The sequence below is a fragment of the Aphelocoma coerulescens genome, chromosome 18, assembly GCF_041296385.1.
Source record: "Aphelocoma coerulescens isolate FSJ_1873_10779 chromosome 18, UR_Acoe_1.0, whole genome shotgun sequence".
In the NCBI taxonomy this organism is placed as follows: domain Eukaryota; kingdom Metazoa; phylum Chordata; class Aves; order Passeriformes; family Corvidae; genus Aphelocoma; species Aphelocoma coerulescens.
Genome location: NC_091031.1, coordinates 9147137 through 9165508, shown reverse-complemented (window position 1 = coordinate 9165508; position 18372 = coordinate 9147137). Strand labels below are relative to the sequence as shown.

General features: G+C 48.6%; 1 protein-coding gene across 3 annotated transcripts; it reads right to left on the bottom strand.

Moving 5' to 3' along the window:
• Positions 1 to 12921: 12921 nt before the first annotated feature.
• UTS2R (urotensin 2 receptor) lies at positions 12922 to 17330 on the bottom strand. Of its 3 annotated transcripts, none has more exons than XM_069032515.1 (2): positions 17248 to 17330; positions 12922 to 14611 (listed from the first exon to the last, which is right to left on the bottom strand). In XM_069032515.1, the coding sequence occupies exon 2, from the start codon at positions 14468 to 14470 to the stop codon at positions 13322 to 13324; it is 1149 nt and encodes a 382-aa protein (XP_068888616.1). In that variant the 5' UTR covers positions 14471 to 14611; positions 17248 to 17330; the 3' UTR covers positions 12922 to 13321. The 3 variants fall into 3 exon arrangements, with proteins under 3 accessions (XP_068888616.1, XP_068888615.1, XP_068888618.1); XM_069032514.1 differs by lacking the exon at positions 17248 to 17330 and adding an exon at positions 16998 to 17165; XM_069032517.1 differs by lacking the exon at positions 17248 to 17330 and adding an exon at positions 15901 to 15965.
• Between the last annotated feature and the right edge of the window lie 1042 nt (positions 17331 to 18372).

Here is an 18372-nt window from a genome sequence, read left to right as displayed (position 1 = left end):
CTGCTCTTTACTGGGGAGCTCGGACTTGCCAGCACCTCAGTGCCAGCAGACCATGCCCCTGAGCATGGAGGGAACCTGAGTGAGCCCAAACCTCTGCAGAGACATGGGGGTCCCATTCAGGGTCACCCCATGAAGTCCTGCCCCTTGATTCAGGTCCCCTCCTGGGGAGAGGGACTGCCACATTCGAGCTGGTAAAGATGATTTTTAAATTGCCATAAAAGAGCTGGACACCAGAGGGGCTTTAACCATCCTGACCCTGCAACGTGAGCTACAAACCAGAGTTTGTTCTTCTTGCTGGGCACGTAGAGATCAGAATTCCTGGATGCAAATCATGCTGGAGTGCTTTGGATAGCTGCTGCTTCTGGGAGCAAATGATACCGAGACACTGAATTCTTTCAAATGTCCATTCAGCATGACATCAGTGCTGGCTCTAAGATGTCTGTGTGTTCTCTCTCCCACCACTGTCTGCTTTTTCACTCTGCTTTTTGCAGTCCAAAAGCCACTAGAGTTGCTGCTGATTGGAATAAACAAAATGCAGAGTCCCATTGGAGACTTAGGATTACTTAGAGGAGAAAAAGGAAAAAGAGAAAGAAAACGAAAGCCTGGAATAAATTTCAGTGCTTGTGGGAGATGAAACCAAGAGCCTTCTCCAGAGCAGGCGCTGTGTGAGTATGGGTTTCTCCCAGTCTCAAGTGCTGGGCCAAGCCCTCCTCCTCACACTCTGCAGGGATTTCATTCTGTGCTCTGTCTTGGATAGAGAGAGAGAGATTTAAAACCCTGGTGACTTCATAAGGTGGAAAAGTGTCCACTTGTGAGAAAGTTTACACTACCAAGCCCTTCTGAAAAGGCCCCATGTTGGATGCCAAGGTAATGTTTCTGTGAAATGTGGCACTGCAGGATGGCTCCTAGTTAAAAAACCAGTGATGATAACATCCATTCCTCTCGGGAAGGATACAGATTCCTTCCTTGCCTGCTGTGTATGGTCTTGATTTCTAAACATCTGTCTACTTAATTTGTTGTCATTGCTGTAGTAGCACCAACAGCCAAAGCATTTGCTATCCATCCCTTGACACCATGCCTTGAAATGGTAATTTGTTCCTCAGGCCTCAAAAAAGGCAGGACCTGGATGCTTTCCTCATCCCAGTGTCCTGGAGCCAGCTGGTCCTGCTGGCAGCAGGGAGGACTTAATTCCTCCTATGTCTAGTCCAGTGCTGCTGGTGGGTATCTGAGCCTGCTGTCACAGTCCCAGTTTTGCAGGAAGGCTTTTCTCAAAGTTAATATAGGAATTTGACTGATTCGTGATAATCTTTAATGTCACTCTTCACGTAAATGCAGCTGCCCAAGGAAGTGGGAACCAATTCCCTCCCTTTTCCTTTGGGCAAGGCTGGAAAAAAATTGGAGTTATTTTGCAGTTTGTAAAATTAGAGGTTGACTTCTCAGACTTGGGATGTGCTTCCATATCTCGAGCATGAAGTAGCTCTTTCTGCTATCCTTTGAGGCAAACTTGTGCAGGCAAATACCTTGGTTTGATAAGAAGAGCAAAAGGCTGGGAATTAGGCACATCAGTGAATGTGTGTGAGACTGCAAATAAAGAAGCACACTTGTGGTGATGTACCCAGAATTTTTGCTCAAACTGCAGTGCTGAGGAGGAGGGAGGAGCTGTGTGTATAATGGGACAAACAGTGTTTTCAGAGTGCTTTGGGGGAGAGTGAAAATCTTCAGAGAAATGTGCTTTGCACCCAGCATGGCTGTGAGATAAAGCACAGATTTCTGTTGTGCCTGTGTGAGCAGAAAAGACTCTGTCAGTCCTGCCAGCTCTTAATGTGCCATTATCTAAGTGGCTTCAGATACAACATTGGTATCTAATAAGTGATTTTAAAGTGCTTATTTGAAAGCTCTCCCACCCGTGTGAACACCTGCTGTTTCTCCCTATAGCTGCTTCTTTAATTTCTTATGTACTGAGTGCTGTGGGGATTCTAACAGAAAACACCAGCAGTCAGGACAGGGGAAAAGAAAAAGGAAAAAGAAAGATCTCCTCCCTCCTGTGTGCTGTCTCCTGCTTTCCCTGCCTGTATCTCTGCCAGAACAGGCAGCATTCATTTCACCCCCAGTCGAACTGGGGCTCTGAGGGATGCATCCATGTGCTGCAGAAGGTGGGCAAGGGCTGGAGGCAGCAGTGCTCAGTCCCACAGGGCAGCAGAAGTCAGCAGGGTGCTCGTGCCCATCTGCAGCAGCCTTTGAACTGCTGCCATATTTATGGCACTTCAAATAACAGTGGTTTGCTGTAGGGCCTCAGAGCACTCAACTGCAGAGTCATACGAAGCTCTTTGATTGTGGTTTGGTCCAGCAAGGTACAATTTTCTGCAGGATAACCACAGGCCTTACAATGCCAATTACACAGATTTTCTGCTGCTGTCACACAGTGACTAACAGTATTCAGGCCCCACCAGCTACAGAGGGTGTGGGAGCTCCTGCCATGCTGGTCTGCAGAGCCAGCCACATCTTCTGTGACCCCTGTGCCATCCACAAAATTATGAACCAAATGGATGTGTTGATCTCTGACTCCAGTGTGATGCAGCTCTGTCCCAGAGCTCTGTGTGGGGATTCCCATTAGGTCTAGCCCCTACTGAGAGGGAAATCCCCCCAGGATGGAGAGGCATGTGGAGGCTGTAGGAGGGGATGGACACTGACATCACCTGCTTGAAGCTGGGATGGGATCTCTGGCTGTTAAGAGACTGAGCTTCTGGGCCGTGCTGGATCTGTCACTGGGCAGTCTTTACATGCATTTGTGCATTATAGGTGTAATAAACTGCTTGCAGGTGCTGCTTTCCCCCCTTGGTGTGTGCTGAACCCAGCCCTTGTTCCCATCTTGCTCAAGCTGGGTTTGCTGGTTGCAATGTGCTCCTGACAAACTGCTGCTGTTGAGGTTTTTCCAATGAAATGGGTGCAGAGAAAATAGAAATTCGCTGTAACCCAATACATCTTTCTGTTTCAGGAGTGATGAAGGGCAAATTGTTCCTCCCTGTGGGGGTTTTAAGTGCTGTTATTACCAGGCTTTTGTGCTCCCCTGGCTTGGCTGAGCTGGTTTGGCACAGGAGGTGCTTAGAGGCTGTGGAGGTGATGCTAAGCAGATGTGATATAGACCTCTGGGAAAGTCTTGGAAAATTCCTTGGATGAAAATCAGTGCTAGTGGGTTTTGATTGTCTCCAGTGACCCTTTACCCAAAGAATACACTTATTCTTTCCAGGCTTGTAAGACAGCTCTGTTATCTCTGTGGCTGATCCACCAGGAATGTTAACACAGTGGGTTAGGAGGAATATGGTGCTTTTGCTCATGTGCACAGCCATGAACACCCCACTCACCTGCCTCTGTCAAGCACAAAAATACTGTCCAGTTGCTCTTCCAAACACTTCCATGCTGACATGACCACATTCATATGCTCACAGCTCTGCATCTGCTCTCCCACATGGTTACTCTGCTGTCCACAGACAGTTCTGGGTTCCCCCTGAGGGCATTGTGAGCCCTTTCACCCTACACATGCCAAGCCCTGAATGAGAACTCCACATTCACAAGGAGTACATAAATAAATAGAAGGGAGACAGAGAAACCTCCACAGGAGTGGAGCTGCCTTGGATGGTGCCAGAACAATCCTGTTCCGCATCCCCGGCCAAACTTCACTCTAAAGAAATGTCTGCCATTCGATTCAGCACGGGTATATTTTTCTTCCATTTAAAAGAGCACCCTTATAAACATCACTTCAGCTCAGGAGAGTCGTGCCAAGGATAACTCAGTGCTGTCGGGAGCAGCAGAGGGCTGAGCAGCGTTCCCACTTCAGCAGCGTTCCCACTTCAGCAGAGATCCCATTTCAGCAGCGTTCCCATTTCAGCAGTGTTCCCATTTCAGCAGCGTTCCCATTTCAGCTCAGGACAGGCTTTTCCTTAGCCTCTCCCAGGCCCCACAGCCAGGAGAAGGCAAATCTCTGGGGGCTGAAGCTGTCATGCACTTTGCCAGGTGGATGATTTCGGCTCATGTGGCCTCAGGCAGAGGTCTCAGGTCTCCCTGCTTGCACCCAAATGTTTCTTTCTCCCTCTCCCAACCAACCTGGCAGATCCTCTCTCTTCTTGGAAATAAGGAAAACACAGAGCTGTGTGTTAGTTTGTCCCAAAGAGAAGATGCAAGAGGTATAGGGCATACTGTTGTTTCATGTACTGATCTCAAAGGACTCCAGGAAGGAAAACAAACGTTGTGAGCTTTTCTTTGTTGACAGAGATGTGGCAGTACTGGTTCAAGGTCCAGACCTGGGGATGGAGCTCACCTTCCCTCAGGAGAGGCAGAGGGGACACCCTGCCACACAGCTCCTCCTGTTTGGAGCTAAGCAGTTGGAGATTCTGGAGGAGTTTGCCAACCCCCAGGAGACACATCCACAGCCCTTCTCCATCCTGGTCTGGCAGACTCTTACCCCGAAACTCCTTCCCTCTGTGCACACCAACTTGTTGCTCTGTTTCTCAGCTGTGTGGGGAGATTTGGTCTCTCTGAGGTTCCCAGGTATTCTGCTATTTGCTGACTGTCAGCACAGCACAGCCAGGAGCTCACAGGCTCGTGTGGAGAAGCCCCAGGAAAGCCAATTTCCATGGTTTCTAAATTCTTCAAAGCCAGTTTTCAGGTGCAGTTTGCTGGCTGGGCTGTGGGCAGCTGCAGTGGGTGTCAGTGCGGATCTGGGTAGTGCTGTGCATAACTCAAGCTCCCAAAGCTGCAAATTCAGCAGCTTCTCTAAGGAGAAACAACTGCACTTAACTAATCCTGGGGTCATCTGACAGAAGCTTGCTTTCCTGACTTATGCCTTTCCTGCAAACTGATAGCTGATCCCTTTGGGCAGCATTTTTGCATGTCACTGATGGATTTACCTGACCAGTCAGAGAAGCTCTAAATATGCCACTGCAGCTCTTCCATAAGCACATATCCAGAGGTATCCATTCTTTTCACAGTAGGGCAGAAAGGCTGCTCTATTACTCAATGGCAAAAAGGAAAAAAAAAAGGAAGATTTTTTGCTGCAATGACTCTGGATGCAGCTGCATAACTGGGCTCAGGAAGGGCAGAGCCATCTCACAGAGGTGGTAACAGGCACAGGGTGAGGTTCTGCTGCAGAGACGTGTCCTGTTCCTTCCTTGCTCAGGAGCACGGATGGTGGATGCTGTCTAGGTGTGGACATCTAGCACAGCACCAGCTTTGTACAGGATTAAAGCTTCTCTCTAGTAAATACCTTTGCTTTTCTACCATTAGCAGCTGAAATTTGCTGTTTGTGTCACGCTGCTTTTGAAGTCTCTGGTTACATTTGTGGCCCCACTGTACTGAGCATCTGCACAGGCTTTGAAAGAGGTACTCGGTGTCCTGGGGAGTTTGTATCCTAAATGGAGGAGAGGGACAAAACTGGAGGAAGGAAAAGGCAGGTTAGTGGTGAGAATCTCAAACACAGAAGAATTAATTGACTGGCCTGGGTTCACATGAAAGTGTGTGTTGGAGCCAGTTTCACCAAAATTTCTTCAGTTTCAGCCAAGTGTCTTCAGCACATCTCCATTGCTCCCCTCCATGCCGTGAGGACATGAATTTCCTCGTGTGGGAAGGGTACAATAACCAATTCCTGCTCCTGGGAAGGGTGTTTTGTTCTTCAGGCTTGGGATATAGGCTGGGCTTTTGCTTTTCATCACATTTAAGAAGGTTTTTTTTCCTCCAAGGAAATGTTTAAAGCAGGTATTTGTGATCCTTAAACTATGCAAGATCATCCTCAACCAATGCACACCTGGGTTTAAGAGCCTCTGGGTTTCTCTTTTTGGTGAAGGATTTTAATATTCTGACATTCCTCTAGAATGGGAGAAAGAGCTTTTAGGTCTCTGCTGGCTGAGCACAGCTGCTCCATGCACTGTAGTCATTTTTCTCTTCAACCTGGACAGGGAATCTGAGGCTGGGAGCTCCATGAGTGGGATGGAGCCCTCTCCCAGCTGGGCATGGATGTGCCCAACCTCTCTGGGCAAGACAACTGTAAGGAACAACTTCATTGGGGTCTGCATGAGTGTCCAAAATCCTGCTGGTGCTGGTTGTTTTCTCTTGGAGGTAATTACATTTCAGCTCCACCCACTGATCAGGGACAGCCTAAATTAAAGCTCCTTCCTTGCTGCAGTGCAGGAGTGTGGCAGCATTGGGTATTTGCCTCAGGGTTTGTTCTGGTGCAGGTTGGCCCAACAGCAAATCTTTCCAGACACAGGTTTCAAAGCAAGGAAGAAGTTTTAGGCAGCAGAAAGCAAATCAAGCCCCAGCAGCTTACAAGGATGTTTTCTTCCTTAATTGGCTCAACTAAATCTTAATCAACCCACCAGTTAGCTTGATAAATGCCCGAAGGGAAACTGCTTTTTTCTATTTTTGGTCCATCACAAAGAAGCTGGGGATGATGGTCTAATGAAGCCAGATGGCCAAAGCTGCTGTACTGAAACCCAGCCATGGAGGAGAAGGAGGCTGGAACAGCACAGGCTGCCCTTAAAGAGAGGAAATTTACCATTCTCTGATATTCCAAGGACTGGGAAACTTTGGAAATTCCACCTTAGATCACATGGTTTTACACAGCTTCTGGTGTGGTGGGATAGGTCTCACTTTTGAATACTTCAAGTCCTAGTAAATGGAGCACCTTGTCGTTCATGGGATCATTTGATATCTTGACTGTTACTAATGTGGGCAGCTGAAATGCAGGTTTCCTGGAGTCAGAGGGTCAAAAATGTCTGGGGTGTTCCTGGTTTTGAGTTTGGGTTGGTTTTTTTCTTTCCTGTCAGCTGGTACGACTGCATTGACTCCAGTGGAAACAAAGCTACTTTTATTGCTTAGAGACTTGTGGCTTTTCCTTGGAAAGCTTAATTTGCATGAAATAAGAACTTAATAGCCTCAGTTGAAAACGTAGGATAGGCAGGCTCTGTGCAAAATTAAACATGTATTTCTTCCAGAAATCCCAGCCTGAATGTGTCAGTCCTGGGCTCCCTGCTTGGTTTGGCCCATATTCCTCACATTCAGGCTTTCTTTTCCTTGGGCTACCTGCACATTCCAGCCAATGCCAGGTGGGCCCCACCTGCTGCTCTGCTCCTGCCTTGCTCCTCTCCAGGTTTTGCCAAGTGTTGCCAAACTACCTGAGTATTTTTTCCTCCCTAGACTTCAGTGGAGATGCTGCTCTCAGGGGGTGGGATCCAGCATCTCCCAGGTGGAGTGGCTGGAATGGTGAACCTCTGACCCCCAGGGAGGGGGTCCTGGGAGGGCAGCTGGGTCAGAGGCTGCTGGGGCTGGTGGCACCCTGTGCCTTATGCTCAGAACTGAGCTCTCTACAGCCCCTGTTCTGGATTCTGAAGGAAATTCTCCTCTGAGGATACCAGAGAGGACCAGTGAGTCACGGATTCACATAAACATTTTGCAGTTCACATAAACATGGAGCAATTCTGTTTGTGGAATGTTTGCAGTTAATGAATTAATTATGTTACACTCTCCTGTGAGCAGCAAGCCATAAACTAAACTAAGCAATCAGCAGGAGGCTTTGCTGCCTGTGTTTCCTGTTGTGTTTCAAATAAACACAAACACAGAAAAAGCCAAAGTGCACTTCTGCTGCCCAGCATGCTCAGATTTGGGCACCAAATTCAACATGGGAAGGAAAACCTTGGAAAGAGTGTTGCCATTAATTCCCAAAGCTTGTAGGTACCTGTTGCCACTGGGGTATGGATGAAACCTCCTTCCTTTTAAGATATTTTTTCCCCTTTGTGAAATAGTGATTAAGAATTAGAAATCTTTGTCATACTATTTGATTCTCATGTTCACGGGGCTCAAAGAATTTCCTTACTGATGCTCACACCTCACTCCTGGCATTGCCTTTCTTTCCCATAATGATTAATTTATTTTGAGGATCTGTCCATCGGTGGGTGCACCCCTTGTGCTGCCTTTGGCATCTGAAAAAAAAAATAGGTCTTGGATGTTTTGTAGCTGAAACTGCAGTTGATGCCAATGAATTAACTCTGTTATGGGAGTTGCAGGATGTCTGTGAAAGGGAGATGCCAGAATTGGCCAGGGATGTAGAAACAGAGCTGGTGTGGCAAATCCTGTCCTGTCTGCTCCTGTGCCTGTGGATGTTCCACTCTATCACTGAGGCAGGTTATTTCACTGATTTTTGTCATATATTTGCTCTTATTGTGCTATTTTATCCTCTTCCTAGACAGCTTTAAACTAGAAACAGCAGCTACTTGACATGTAATTAAAGCTAATAACAGTTGAAATTACGTATGCTTGAGTGGTTTGGTCTTTGAAACACAAATTGTGATATTTGCACTTTCTCTTTTGGCAAAAACATGTGCTTTCCTCACAGACAGATGGCTTCACAGGTGATGAGTGTTTGGGAAGAGTGGATTGAGCCACAAGCCTTCAGTGTGCATAGAAAACTCTGACTTTTTGACAGGTGGATTCCCTGATCTTTGAGTACATTAGTCGGGTGTTTGTTCCTGGGAAAACAGAATAAAAGTGAGCTGCCTTGTCACTACCAGCAATGGATTTATCTGCTGCTCAGCTTTCACTCACAGATGTGGGATTCTTTTTTATTCTGCAGTGTTTGTCGTGAGTTTTCATTTTTACTACACTGAAAAATTGGGAGTCAGCAACAAATCACCTGCTTTTGCTCTGCCTCATCATGTCCAGCCCATTTTCAAATACTCCCCTACATTCTGGCAGCAATTTACTCTCTGCTGCTGCACTGTCTCCTTGATTACCTTGATTCCACCACAATTCTGATGTGCCTGGATCAGAATCCTCAGCTAAAACTCAGGTCTAAGCAGGCCTTGCAGATAAGATACTGATTTTGGAGGTGTAAAAGTGGTTAGAATCATTTAGAACTGACACTGTTTTCCAGGATATGGCAGCTTGTGCAGTAAATAGATGGAATAGTTCCCCCCATGCAGAGGTGGGCTGGATCCAGGGGTGCACAGGACAATATTCAGTGTGCCCAGGTGTCACTTTAAAGCAAAGCTGCCAAGCACAAGACAGGGTCTGATACTTTTCTTTAAGTGAATTCTTCACTGTTGCACTGGAGACAGCTGGAGTTTGATCTGGAGAAGGAGTAGTGGCTGTGTGGAGGTCTCAGGATTTAATTGTGCATTGTGCATTTTGGGAAAGAAAAACCCCAGAGCAGTCAGTCTGAGTGTGCTGGGGCAGATCATTTCAGTGGAGACATTCAGTGTGGCAGCCACAGCAGATGCCAGTGGGGCAGCACTGGTAACAGGAATGTTTTTTCTAGGCAGCTCTGCCAAGGTGTGGATTTGCTCTCCAAGCTCTGCTCAGCCTTTGGCCTCTCCTCTTAATGCCCTGAAGCAAACACTGAATTGAGAAGTTCCTGAGCAAACACCTCAGAGAAATGAAAGATCACCTGACAATCTGGAAATTGTCACCCATGCCACCTCTCAGCCCCTGGCCCTGTAAGTAATCACTGAGCTGGTGACCAAGAGCCAAAGTGCTCCTTAAATCCCACCTCCTCACCCAGCCAGCCTGGCCCATCTTGAGCTGTAAGTGAAGCAAAATGTGCATAACACTGCCAAGATCCTCTCTGGGAACTTGTGCTGAGGTTTTTCTGGGTGCTTGGAAGCCAAAGAGCTCCTGGACTGGCTGTGTCCCAGAAGGACAATCACAGGAGGAGAGAGCCTCAGTCACTGGGCTGCAGGAACAAGGAGAGGACTCAAACTGAGTGTGGGGTTGTTGATGAACTTAAATCAGGCTCCATCAGCAGGTGAGGAGGGAGGTTTGTGCTGTGATTGCTGTGGCACGTGGGAATTGGGCAGGGGGTGGCAGTTTGGTGGGTACCACCCTGTCCAGGCAGGGTTTGGACAGAGGGATGCACAGCTGCTCTCTGCTTTCCTACTTGGACCACAGGACTTTTGTAAGAGTCCTGTGCTTTGAACAAAATGGAAAAAGGCTTTTTAAAATTAAGTGTAAGCAAACTGATGGGTAAAGCTTCATCCTGGAGTGAGAAATTGTGCTGTTTTGCCTCCTAAAGGCTGAAACGAGACAATTCAGAATTTGGAAAAAGAAGAAATAAAAGAATTTCCAGAAGGGTTCTTAAATTTCTGGGTGGATTTGCGAATAGTTTGGGTAAACATAGATGTCATCCTTTTCTGGCAAAGACCATCTCCAGCTGAGAACACTGCCTGGCCCCAGCTGTACTTTGCTGCCTGCTTCAGCCACCAGAGTGGGTACCTGGCCTTTCCCAGCTGTAGGAGCACTGATCCTTGCCCTGGCCCTTTTGGAAAACCCTGGTGTCTTTACAGCTGTACTTTCTATGAGTTTTGAGACATTGCTAATGCTTCCTGGCTTAAATGGGCAAAAAAAATTGGTGTTTTAACTTCCACTATCTGGAGTTCAGCTGGTGATTCCAGTCTGTGGGGCACCAAATACCTCAGAGATGGGGGGACTTAAGGACTCAGGATCATGAAAAGCTCCTGGCCTCACCCCACAGGAGAAAACTAACAAATAGAGTCAGGTCTGAGCTATGCAAGCACACAGCCACATGTATACACACTTCCCTTTCACACCAACTCCAGATTTTATTTATGCAAAGGTCTGCTCTTGGGTCTTTGACTGATGATGGGTTTGTGCAAAGAGGAATAAATAGGGCACAATAATTTTGCAGCTATCATTAAACACACAATTAATCTATGTCTCGGAGGAGGCAGCTCCTTCTTTGGCTCTCACTGGCTGCTCCTGCTCCCCTGTTAATACTCAGCAGCCTCTCAGGGCTGAGTTGCTGTTTGGTTTCAGGCAGAGAACAGCTCCCTGATGTTTTGTATCTGAGTGTGGCTGGTGCCCTGTAAAGTCAGTTTGGGATTCAGGGCTGGGACTGATGCTGCTTGGGAAGTACTCAGAGCCTCGCTTGTACCTGCAGGCTTGGAATAATATTCCCTTATTGTTGCCTGAGCTGAGTGCTGAAGGATGTGAGTGTTTGAAGGAGCAAAAACCAGCTCCAGCCTGGGGTGGGAAGGGAAAAGCTTGAACGAGACACCTCATTGTTCAGAGATGACCCAGCACTGAGAGAAGCATCACCCACAGCCAGTCCCTGACTTGGGGGTGCCTTTTCCCTTGGCTTTGTTGTGCTGATTTGACAAACGCATCAGAAGCCCCTGCTGAGACAGCACAAGCTTCAAATGGGAAAGGAGACTGTGCAGCCCAGGGCTGAGGCTGTGTGTCCTTCCAGGGAAACAGGGAATCCCAGCTCCTTTCCGTGGACATCTGGCATGGCCTCGTGCCCTCAACACGCTGCTCACGCTGCTTTCAGGGTGCTCCCTGCAATGACAGAGCCATGAAAGGTGTTTTGCAACTCTTTTCTGTGAGATGGAGTGCTTGGGGAGGGTTTGGAGAAGAGAATCAGAGCAGAGCTGCCAAGGTTCAAGGGGTCAGACTGAATAATTGAAGGCAGATGTGCTCCAATATCTCTCAGTAGCTTCTGCAGGTGTGTGACGCCTGGATGAGTTGAGATTTGCAACCTCCCTTTCATTCTGACTGTCTGATTTTAGGCAAGATGGACTGTGCTTTCTAAAGGCTCAGGCTGCAGTAGCTTTCCTTCATAACCATGGGAACTGCTCATTCTGAGCTTGTCTGGTTCTTCCTGAGCAAGGAGAAGCTAAAACTGCTGTTTGAAAGGAGAAAAAGGAGGCTAAACTTTATATTCTGACTCATGATAAACACCCGACTCTGTAAGTGGAAAATGGGTTCAGGAATTTAGATTGGACATTAGGAAAAATTCTTCCATGAAGGGGTGGTCAGGCATTTGAACAGGCTGCCCAAGGAAGTGTGGGATCACCATCCCTGCAGTGTTCAAAATGCGTGTGTTTGTGGCACTGGGGGACACGTGGTGAACGAGGTGGTGCTGGGTAATGGTTGGACTCGGTCTTGAAGGTCTCTTCCAACCTTTGTGATTCCATAACAAAGCTTCTCGCCTCCATCCATGGGCTCTGCTGCGTGCAGAGCCCATGTCCTCATGAGCAATGACCATTTAAACACCTTGAAGGGGAATAGATGGTTAAATCCTGAATTCAGGCTCGGTCTAAGCAAACAGAGCTCACTGCCAAGCGGATTTCACACTGCAGTTCTGAGTTCACTGCTCAGCATTCATTTGGTTCTAATTCTGTACCTTGGTTAGGGTTGTGTTGGCATTGCATCCTCATATCCCTGCTAATGAGGTAGCAGGGCTGATGCAAGCAGAGGACTCCTGTATGGATGTTGGCAGCACCCCAGGGAAGGTACTTTTAGACTCACTGGGGAAGTGCCAGACATCAGGGATTATATATTTGTACTAATGATGCCTCATCATTGGTGAAAGCCAGGACAGGCAGCGAGTTCTTGGTGTAGGCAGGACTCAGTTTGTCTTTGTAGCAGAAAGGCCAAGTCACCTCCAGTGAAGGGAACAAGTTGTCTCCCTAACTGAGAACCAGCTCTTTTATAATTGGGAGTATTAAGTACTTCAGAGAACATTGCTTTGCCCGGGGAAAATCACATCTCCTCAACCTCCTCCTCTCCCTCTCTCCTTTCCTCCTGGACTCAGTAGTGGAGGTCTGGTGCTTCAGGCTGGATGTTGCTGTTATCCAGTGGATGCCCTGAGGATAGCAACACCAGAGGTTCCTGTGGCACTGTCATGGGAAGCGTGTGCTGCTGACACAGACCGTGGTGTAACTCCACTGCACACACCTGTGTGACTGGAGAGTCCAGCCCAGTGCACACACAGCAGTGCAGAATAAGTGTGAGTATGACCCAAACCGGGAAAAGCAACCCTGGATATGCCTCATCCACATTGTCCAGTCCTACCCCAAATGCAAACTGCATGGTGTGTCACAAACATCAGCTGCTTTTTCTTTATTTCATTGTTTTCAGTCCTCGTACAACTACAAATTTAGCACTACTGCTGAGGGAAAAAAAGAGCAAACTACAGCCATTCATGGGGTAACATAATTTTAAATGTTGTGAGACAGCTGATACTATTAAAAATCATGGCCCTGTTATAGGCTTTCATTATTGATGGCTACTTGAGGAGACATACACTATAAAATATAAAGATAAAAAGTGAAAGGCTATTTAGATAGATGTTCAGCTGAGTGCCTCTAGCATCAAATCAGTGGCACTGGAGAAATGAGAACAGACACACGGCACAGCCTCTGGACTAAATGTGTGCACGTTCTGGGTCTGCCAAGGCTTCGCCTGTACAACGTACACTTTAAATCAAAGCAACACTGAAGTCAATATTGATTGTTCTTGGAGATATATTTTACCTTCAGGCACTGCTGTTTCCCAAAGGAGCGTGAGCAAGGACGTAAGTCTCTGTGCAGTGCTGGCTGCTCGTGGACAGGGATCTCCCTGAAATCCTCTGGAAACGATTCCTCCTCTGGAAGTACCCACTGCTGCTGCTGAGGGACCTCTGCCTGTTCTTCAGGTACTCCCGGTAGTTTTTGGTGAGCAGGGTGTAGAGGAAGGGGTTGATGCAGCTGTTGCTGTAGGTCAGGCAGGTTGTCAAGTAATTAATGTTCTTCATCACCTTGGGAGATAAAGGGAAGGATTCGTAATACTGGAAGAGGAGCTGCCATATCCAGAAAGGCAAGAAACAAGCCCAGAAGACCAGCACTATGGTGAAGATTAAATAGAGCACCTTCTGGTTGGGCAGCCGCTTGGTCTGCTTGAAGGACGCAGTCTGTGACACCCAGTAAATCTTAGCCAGGCGGATGTAAAGGTAGCCAATGATCACCCCCGGGCCCACGATGCTGGTGCCAAAAAGGATGGTGAGATAGACTTTGTAGGACAGCTTGCTCCAGGTGGGCAGGCAGATGCTTTTGTTGTCCCTTTGCACCAGCTGGATCATGATGAGCATGGGGAGGGTGAGCAGCAGTGACACCAGCCAGATCACCACAGCAATGGCCTTGCGGTAGCTCTTGGACCTCTTCACCGTGTCCAGGGGCTTCAGCACGGCAAAGTAGCGCTCCGTGCTCATGACTGTGAGGGTGAAGATGCTGGCGTGCATGGTGAGGAAGTCCAGGCTGAACAGGACTCGACAGCCAACGTCCCCAAAGTACCACTTCTGAATGAAGTAGGTGCCGACGATGAAGGGGATGGTGAGGAGGTAGAGCAGGTCGGCCAGCGCCAGGTTGATGATGTAGATGTACATGGAGGCAGAGGAGCGCAGGTAGTGGCACATCACCAGCAGGGTGTAGACGTTGCCTGTCACCCCAACCACGCACATGAGGGAGAGGATGGTCCCGATGGTGCAGATGGCAATCATGTCCTCCGTGGAACCGGCGGCCCACGCGCCGTCCCCGGTGGCGTTGGCGGAGGCGTTGGGCCTGATTCTGAACAGGTTGTCCTCACTTGTGTCTGTCACCATGTAGGGGGTGGTGAGGAAGTGGCTCTCCAGCTCGTCAGTTAGGGACATCCTCCTGGGCTTAAATGCCAGAGGCTTTACTCATGTCACAGGGGTCCGAGGGGCTTCTTTCTGCTCTGAGAAGTGTGGCTGCTGGGAGATGTTGAACCATTTCTTAGCAGGGTCTCATCCAAGGACCATCTGCATTCTCCACTAGAGAAAAGACATCAAAACCAACATATTAGAAATATGCCAGAGCAACACAAAAGATCATGTAGAAGTTACCTGTCCCTGAGCATGCATCTGCACTGTCTGAATGTACCAAAGGTCTTTGGCACTGAGGCCACTCGTGTAGGGCTTGTGCCCTCATTACAAGAGCCCAGCTGTGAGGTGTGTCCATGGAAAAGTGACAAAAAAGGTTGTGTGGATCACTGGAACCACTTACTGCAGTCCTTAATTTGGGGTTGGAGGAAAAAAACCATCCTTCCTAAATTCATAACAATATTTACAGAGCTATCAGCATGATTGCTTAAGCCTTTTTGCTACATTCTTCACTCTGAAGGAGCGGAAGATCCCTAAAAAGGGAAAACAAACTTTAGATTTATCATTTGCAGCCAAATTGTCTGTTCTGTGTTAGTGGTGCACTCCAAGTCCTGTCCAGCATTCCTGCAGTGTTTTCACAGAGCAGCTTCCTTTGAATGAGAAGCTCCTCCTCTGTCCTGCAGTTTCAAGCAGTATTTGAGTGATGGAGAAAAAGGTACTTTATACAGCAAAGTGTAGGTTTCCCTGTGGGATTTCTGTGTCTGTAAGCACGGGGTTTTTCATGCTCTCTGTCCAGTGTGACACCAGAGATTTCCGTGTGTCTGTAAAACAGATCTGTTTCAGCCAGAGCTGGGTGTGACCCTGCCTGAACAGCCTTGAGGTGTGAGGCTGCTCTGCAACGTGCGAGGCAGCTCTGGACGTGGGAGCCTCTGCTTAGCTCAGACTCAGCCGTGCACAGATCAGGGCTCTGTTGCTTTGAATTCATTCTAGGCATAGGGAAAAGGAGAGCAAACCTACCTCAGGGAAATGCTGAAGAAGTAGCTAAAATACCCAGATTTTAAGGCATACCAAAAGCCCGTGCCATCCTAAAGGTGACTGCATACAGAAGTGCATTTGCACTGTGTGTTTCACAGCACTCAGACTGTCTCTTTTTCTTTGGGAAATGCTGAGGGGGAGGGGTTCTGGCAAAGATTCCCCTCTGCCTTGTTCCACTGGGCAGGTTGGATTTGTTTTATCCTGGGAATTTGCAGCTTTTCCCAGGGAGTTAGGTGTCCCTTTGCCTCCTCACCAGCTCCGACTTCTTTGCCTCTTTCTTCCCACTATCTTCTTGGCAGGAGGATTACAGTCCCAGGCCCTCTCCTGCTGCCCTTGTGTCACCCTGACAGTGACCTCTGTGGCACTTGAGGATGGACAGTTTTCATCCTCTCCGTGACTTGCCCTCACCTTCTCCCCATTCCCACCTGCTGAGGATGATGGGTGCTACAGAGATCTCATTAAAAACTCTGTATAAGAGAGGACAATCCAGTACAGAGGGAGATTTCCCCTCACTTAGCAGTTGGGATAGAAGCACAAAACAAAGAGAAACACACAGAGCCCGTCTCCCACCCCAGTCCCTTGAGTACAGGCATTCAAGTGGGAGAGACGAGCGTGGTTCTGCAGTGGTCAGCACTCCTTCAGGACAGTGCTGCTCTGGGCTGCTTCCCAGCAGCTTCACCAGCATCAAGATCCAATTCCTGGACCTTGCAACCCCAAATCTTCCTCGTCCTGCTCCTGCTGTGCTGTGCAGTGCCCTCCTGCTGTAGGGCAGGTGTAGCCAGTCTGTCCTGCTCCCTTGCTGTTCCCTTTATCGATGTTGGCGTCTGAGCTGTGCTGGCAGTGAAGGTGTCTCCCATGAAGGAGACACGGCTGCTCCGGGAGTTGTGGCTGCTTCTCTGCCTCACAATCAGCAGCACCCTCGGTCAGAAATGATCAGCTCTGCATGGGATGCTCCAGCTGAGCCCGGAGCTGGTCCCACACGCAGCTGTCAGCTCAGTGTCAGTGATAGCTCATTTTCAGGAGCGTATTTCCATGGCTCAGGTGCTGCCTCCTTGCACCTGCCTCACTTGGTGTCCCAGGGACTTGTAGCAGATTTGTGCCATGCTGGTGCCTGTCTGTGCAGTTCCCTGGAGTGACAGCTCCTGCCGGAGAGAGCGGAGCCCACTGCATCTCCCTGCTCTGCTCCTCTTCTGCTGAACCTGCCTTCTGCTCCATTCATAAAATTCCTACAGCACCGATTCCATTCAGACACTTCACCCATCTCCAGACAGAGCTAGAGGAGAAAAATTAAGCCAAATAGGGAACCCTTGCATCATTTTAAAGTTCCCATCACTGCTGCACTCGTACACAAACACACACTCACACACATGCACACACAATAGAGAGCTTGTTATTCCAAGCAGCACCTCACAGTCCAGGAGATTTCCCCAGCCAATCTTGCCTTTCCCTCTGTGATATCATCCCACAGGAGTACCACGCGTATTCACAGCCGTAAACAGAAATTAATTTCTCCTGCTCAAACCTTGCTTTTAAATCCGGCAGATGAAGTTTCCTATGAGAAAGAAAATTTAAAAAATCGATCTACTAGCATCAAAGCTGAAACTTAAAGAAAGAAAAACAGAAAAAGAGGAAAAAAAGAAAGGAAAGAATCCTTCTTCATGGGCAGAGAGTGAGAGATCCCGGTGCTCTGTCGCATCTGGAGTGGCAGGGGCAGGAAGGGAGCGTGCTGCCAAGCCAAGTATGTTTGAAATCTGGGCGCTCTTAATACTCACATTCCCCTCCCTCCACTCGTGCCGGCTATTTTTGCTCCCCGGTGACGTTAGGCATAGCGTGGCTTTGACTGCAGCCAGCGAAGAGCTGTTTAAAGAAGCAGGGTTTGATAACCATGGCTTGTTCAGCTGCCTCCCCCTGCCTGGACGGGGGTGAGAGAGGTTCAGGTTGTTTCATCTCAGGACCAGTGAAAGGCAAAGCACGCTCCGTACACTGCACGGGAGAGGGCAAATTCCTAAATTCCTAACACTGCCTGAGCAAAACCAGCACGGCTGGGGAAGGAGAGTGGGCCAGGGAGGGTTAAAATCCTGCGGGAGGGTCAAATTCCTGCAGGAGGGTGGGCTGCCCGGGGAAACAGCAGAGCTCCTTGATTTGGAGATCAATTCCAAAGCGAAGCTGAAGTTTATTTGGATTGGATGGCGTATGAGGAGATGAATCTGTGTGGTGGTATCACACAGCACAGCATCTGAGACAGTGCAGGCTGGCGGTAACGAAATACTACCTGAGTTGTTTGGGGTTTGGATCCATCCTGCCTCGCTGTTACTGAGTGCTGCTCCCTCCTCTGCCTCTTTCCCTGGATATTTGTGTCACTGCTTCCATGTTCTCAACCTTCCACACTCCTCATTCTGGGTGCCTTGAGGTGCATCTTGTGTCTAAGGTCTTGTTCTCCTGCAGTGGGACCCCAGTTTGGCTCCAGCTGCCCAGGGTGGCTGTGGTAGCACCAGGACACCTCGGTGAGCTCTGGCTGTGCCTGTCCCCACAGTGGGGCAGCTGGTGGGAAAAGCAGGGCCCTGCTCAGGGACAGGCTTTTGAGTGGGGTGAGGGCTTTGCTTAAGAGCAAATCCATGTGGAAGCTGGATTTTACAGTAAAAATAGATCTTATGTTAGCAAGGGCTGGCTGAGAAACCCCAGCCTGAGCACTCTCAAATGTACACGTTTTGCTCTAACACTGCATCTTGTGTTTGGCCCCTAGAAATCTTTGGGAAAGTGTGGCATGGGAGCTGCTTCTCAGGCTGTCTCCTGAGGAAGATCCAACTTCCCATTGCCTGTGTGACCCCGGAGAGCAGAACAGTTCCTGGGTGAGCACTGAGAGTGAAGCCATTGGCAAAGTGCTTTATTTGCCCCCA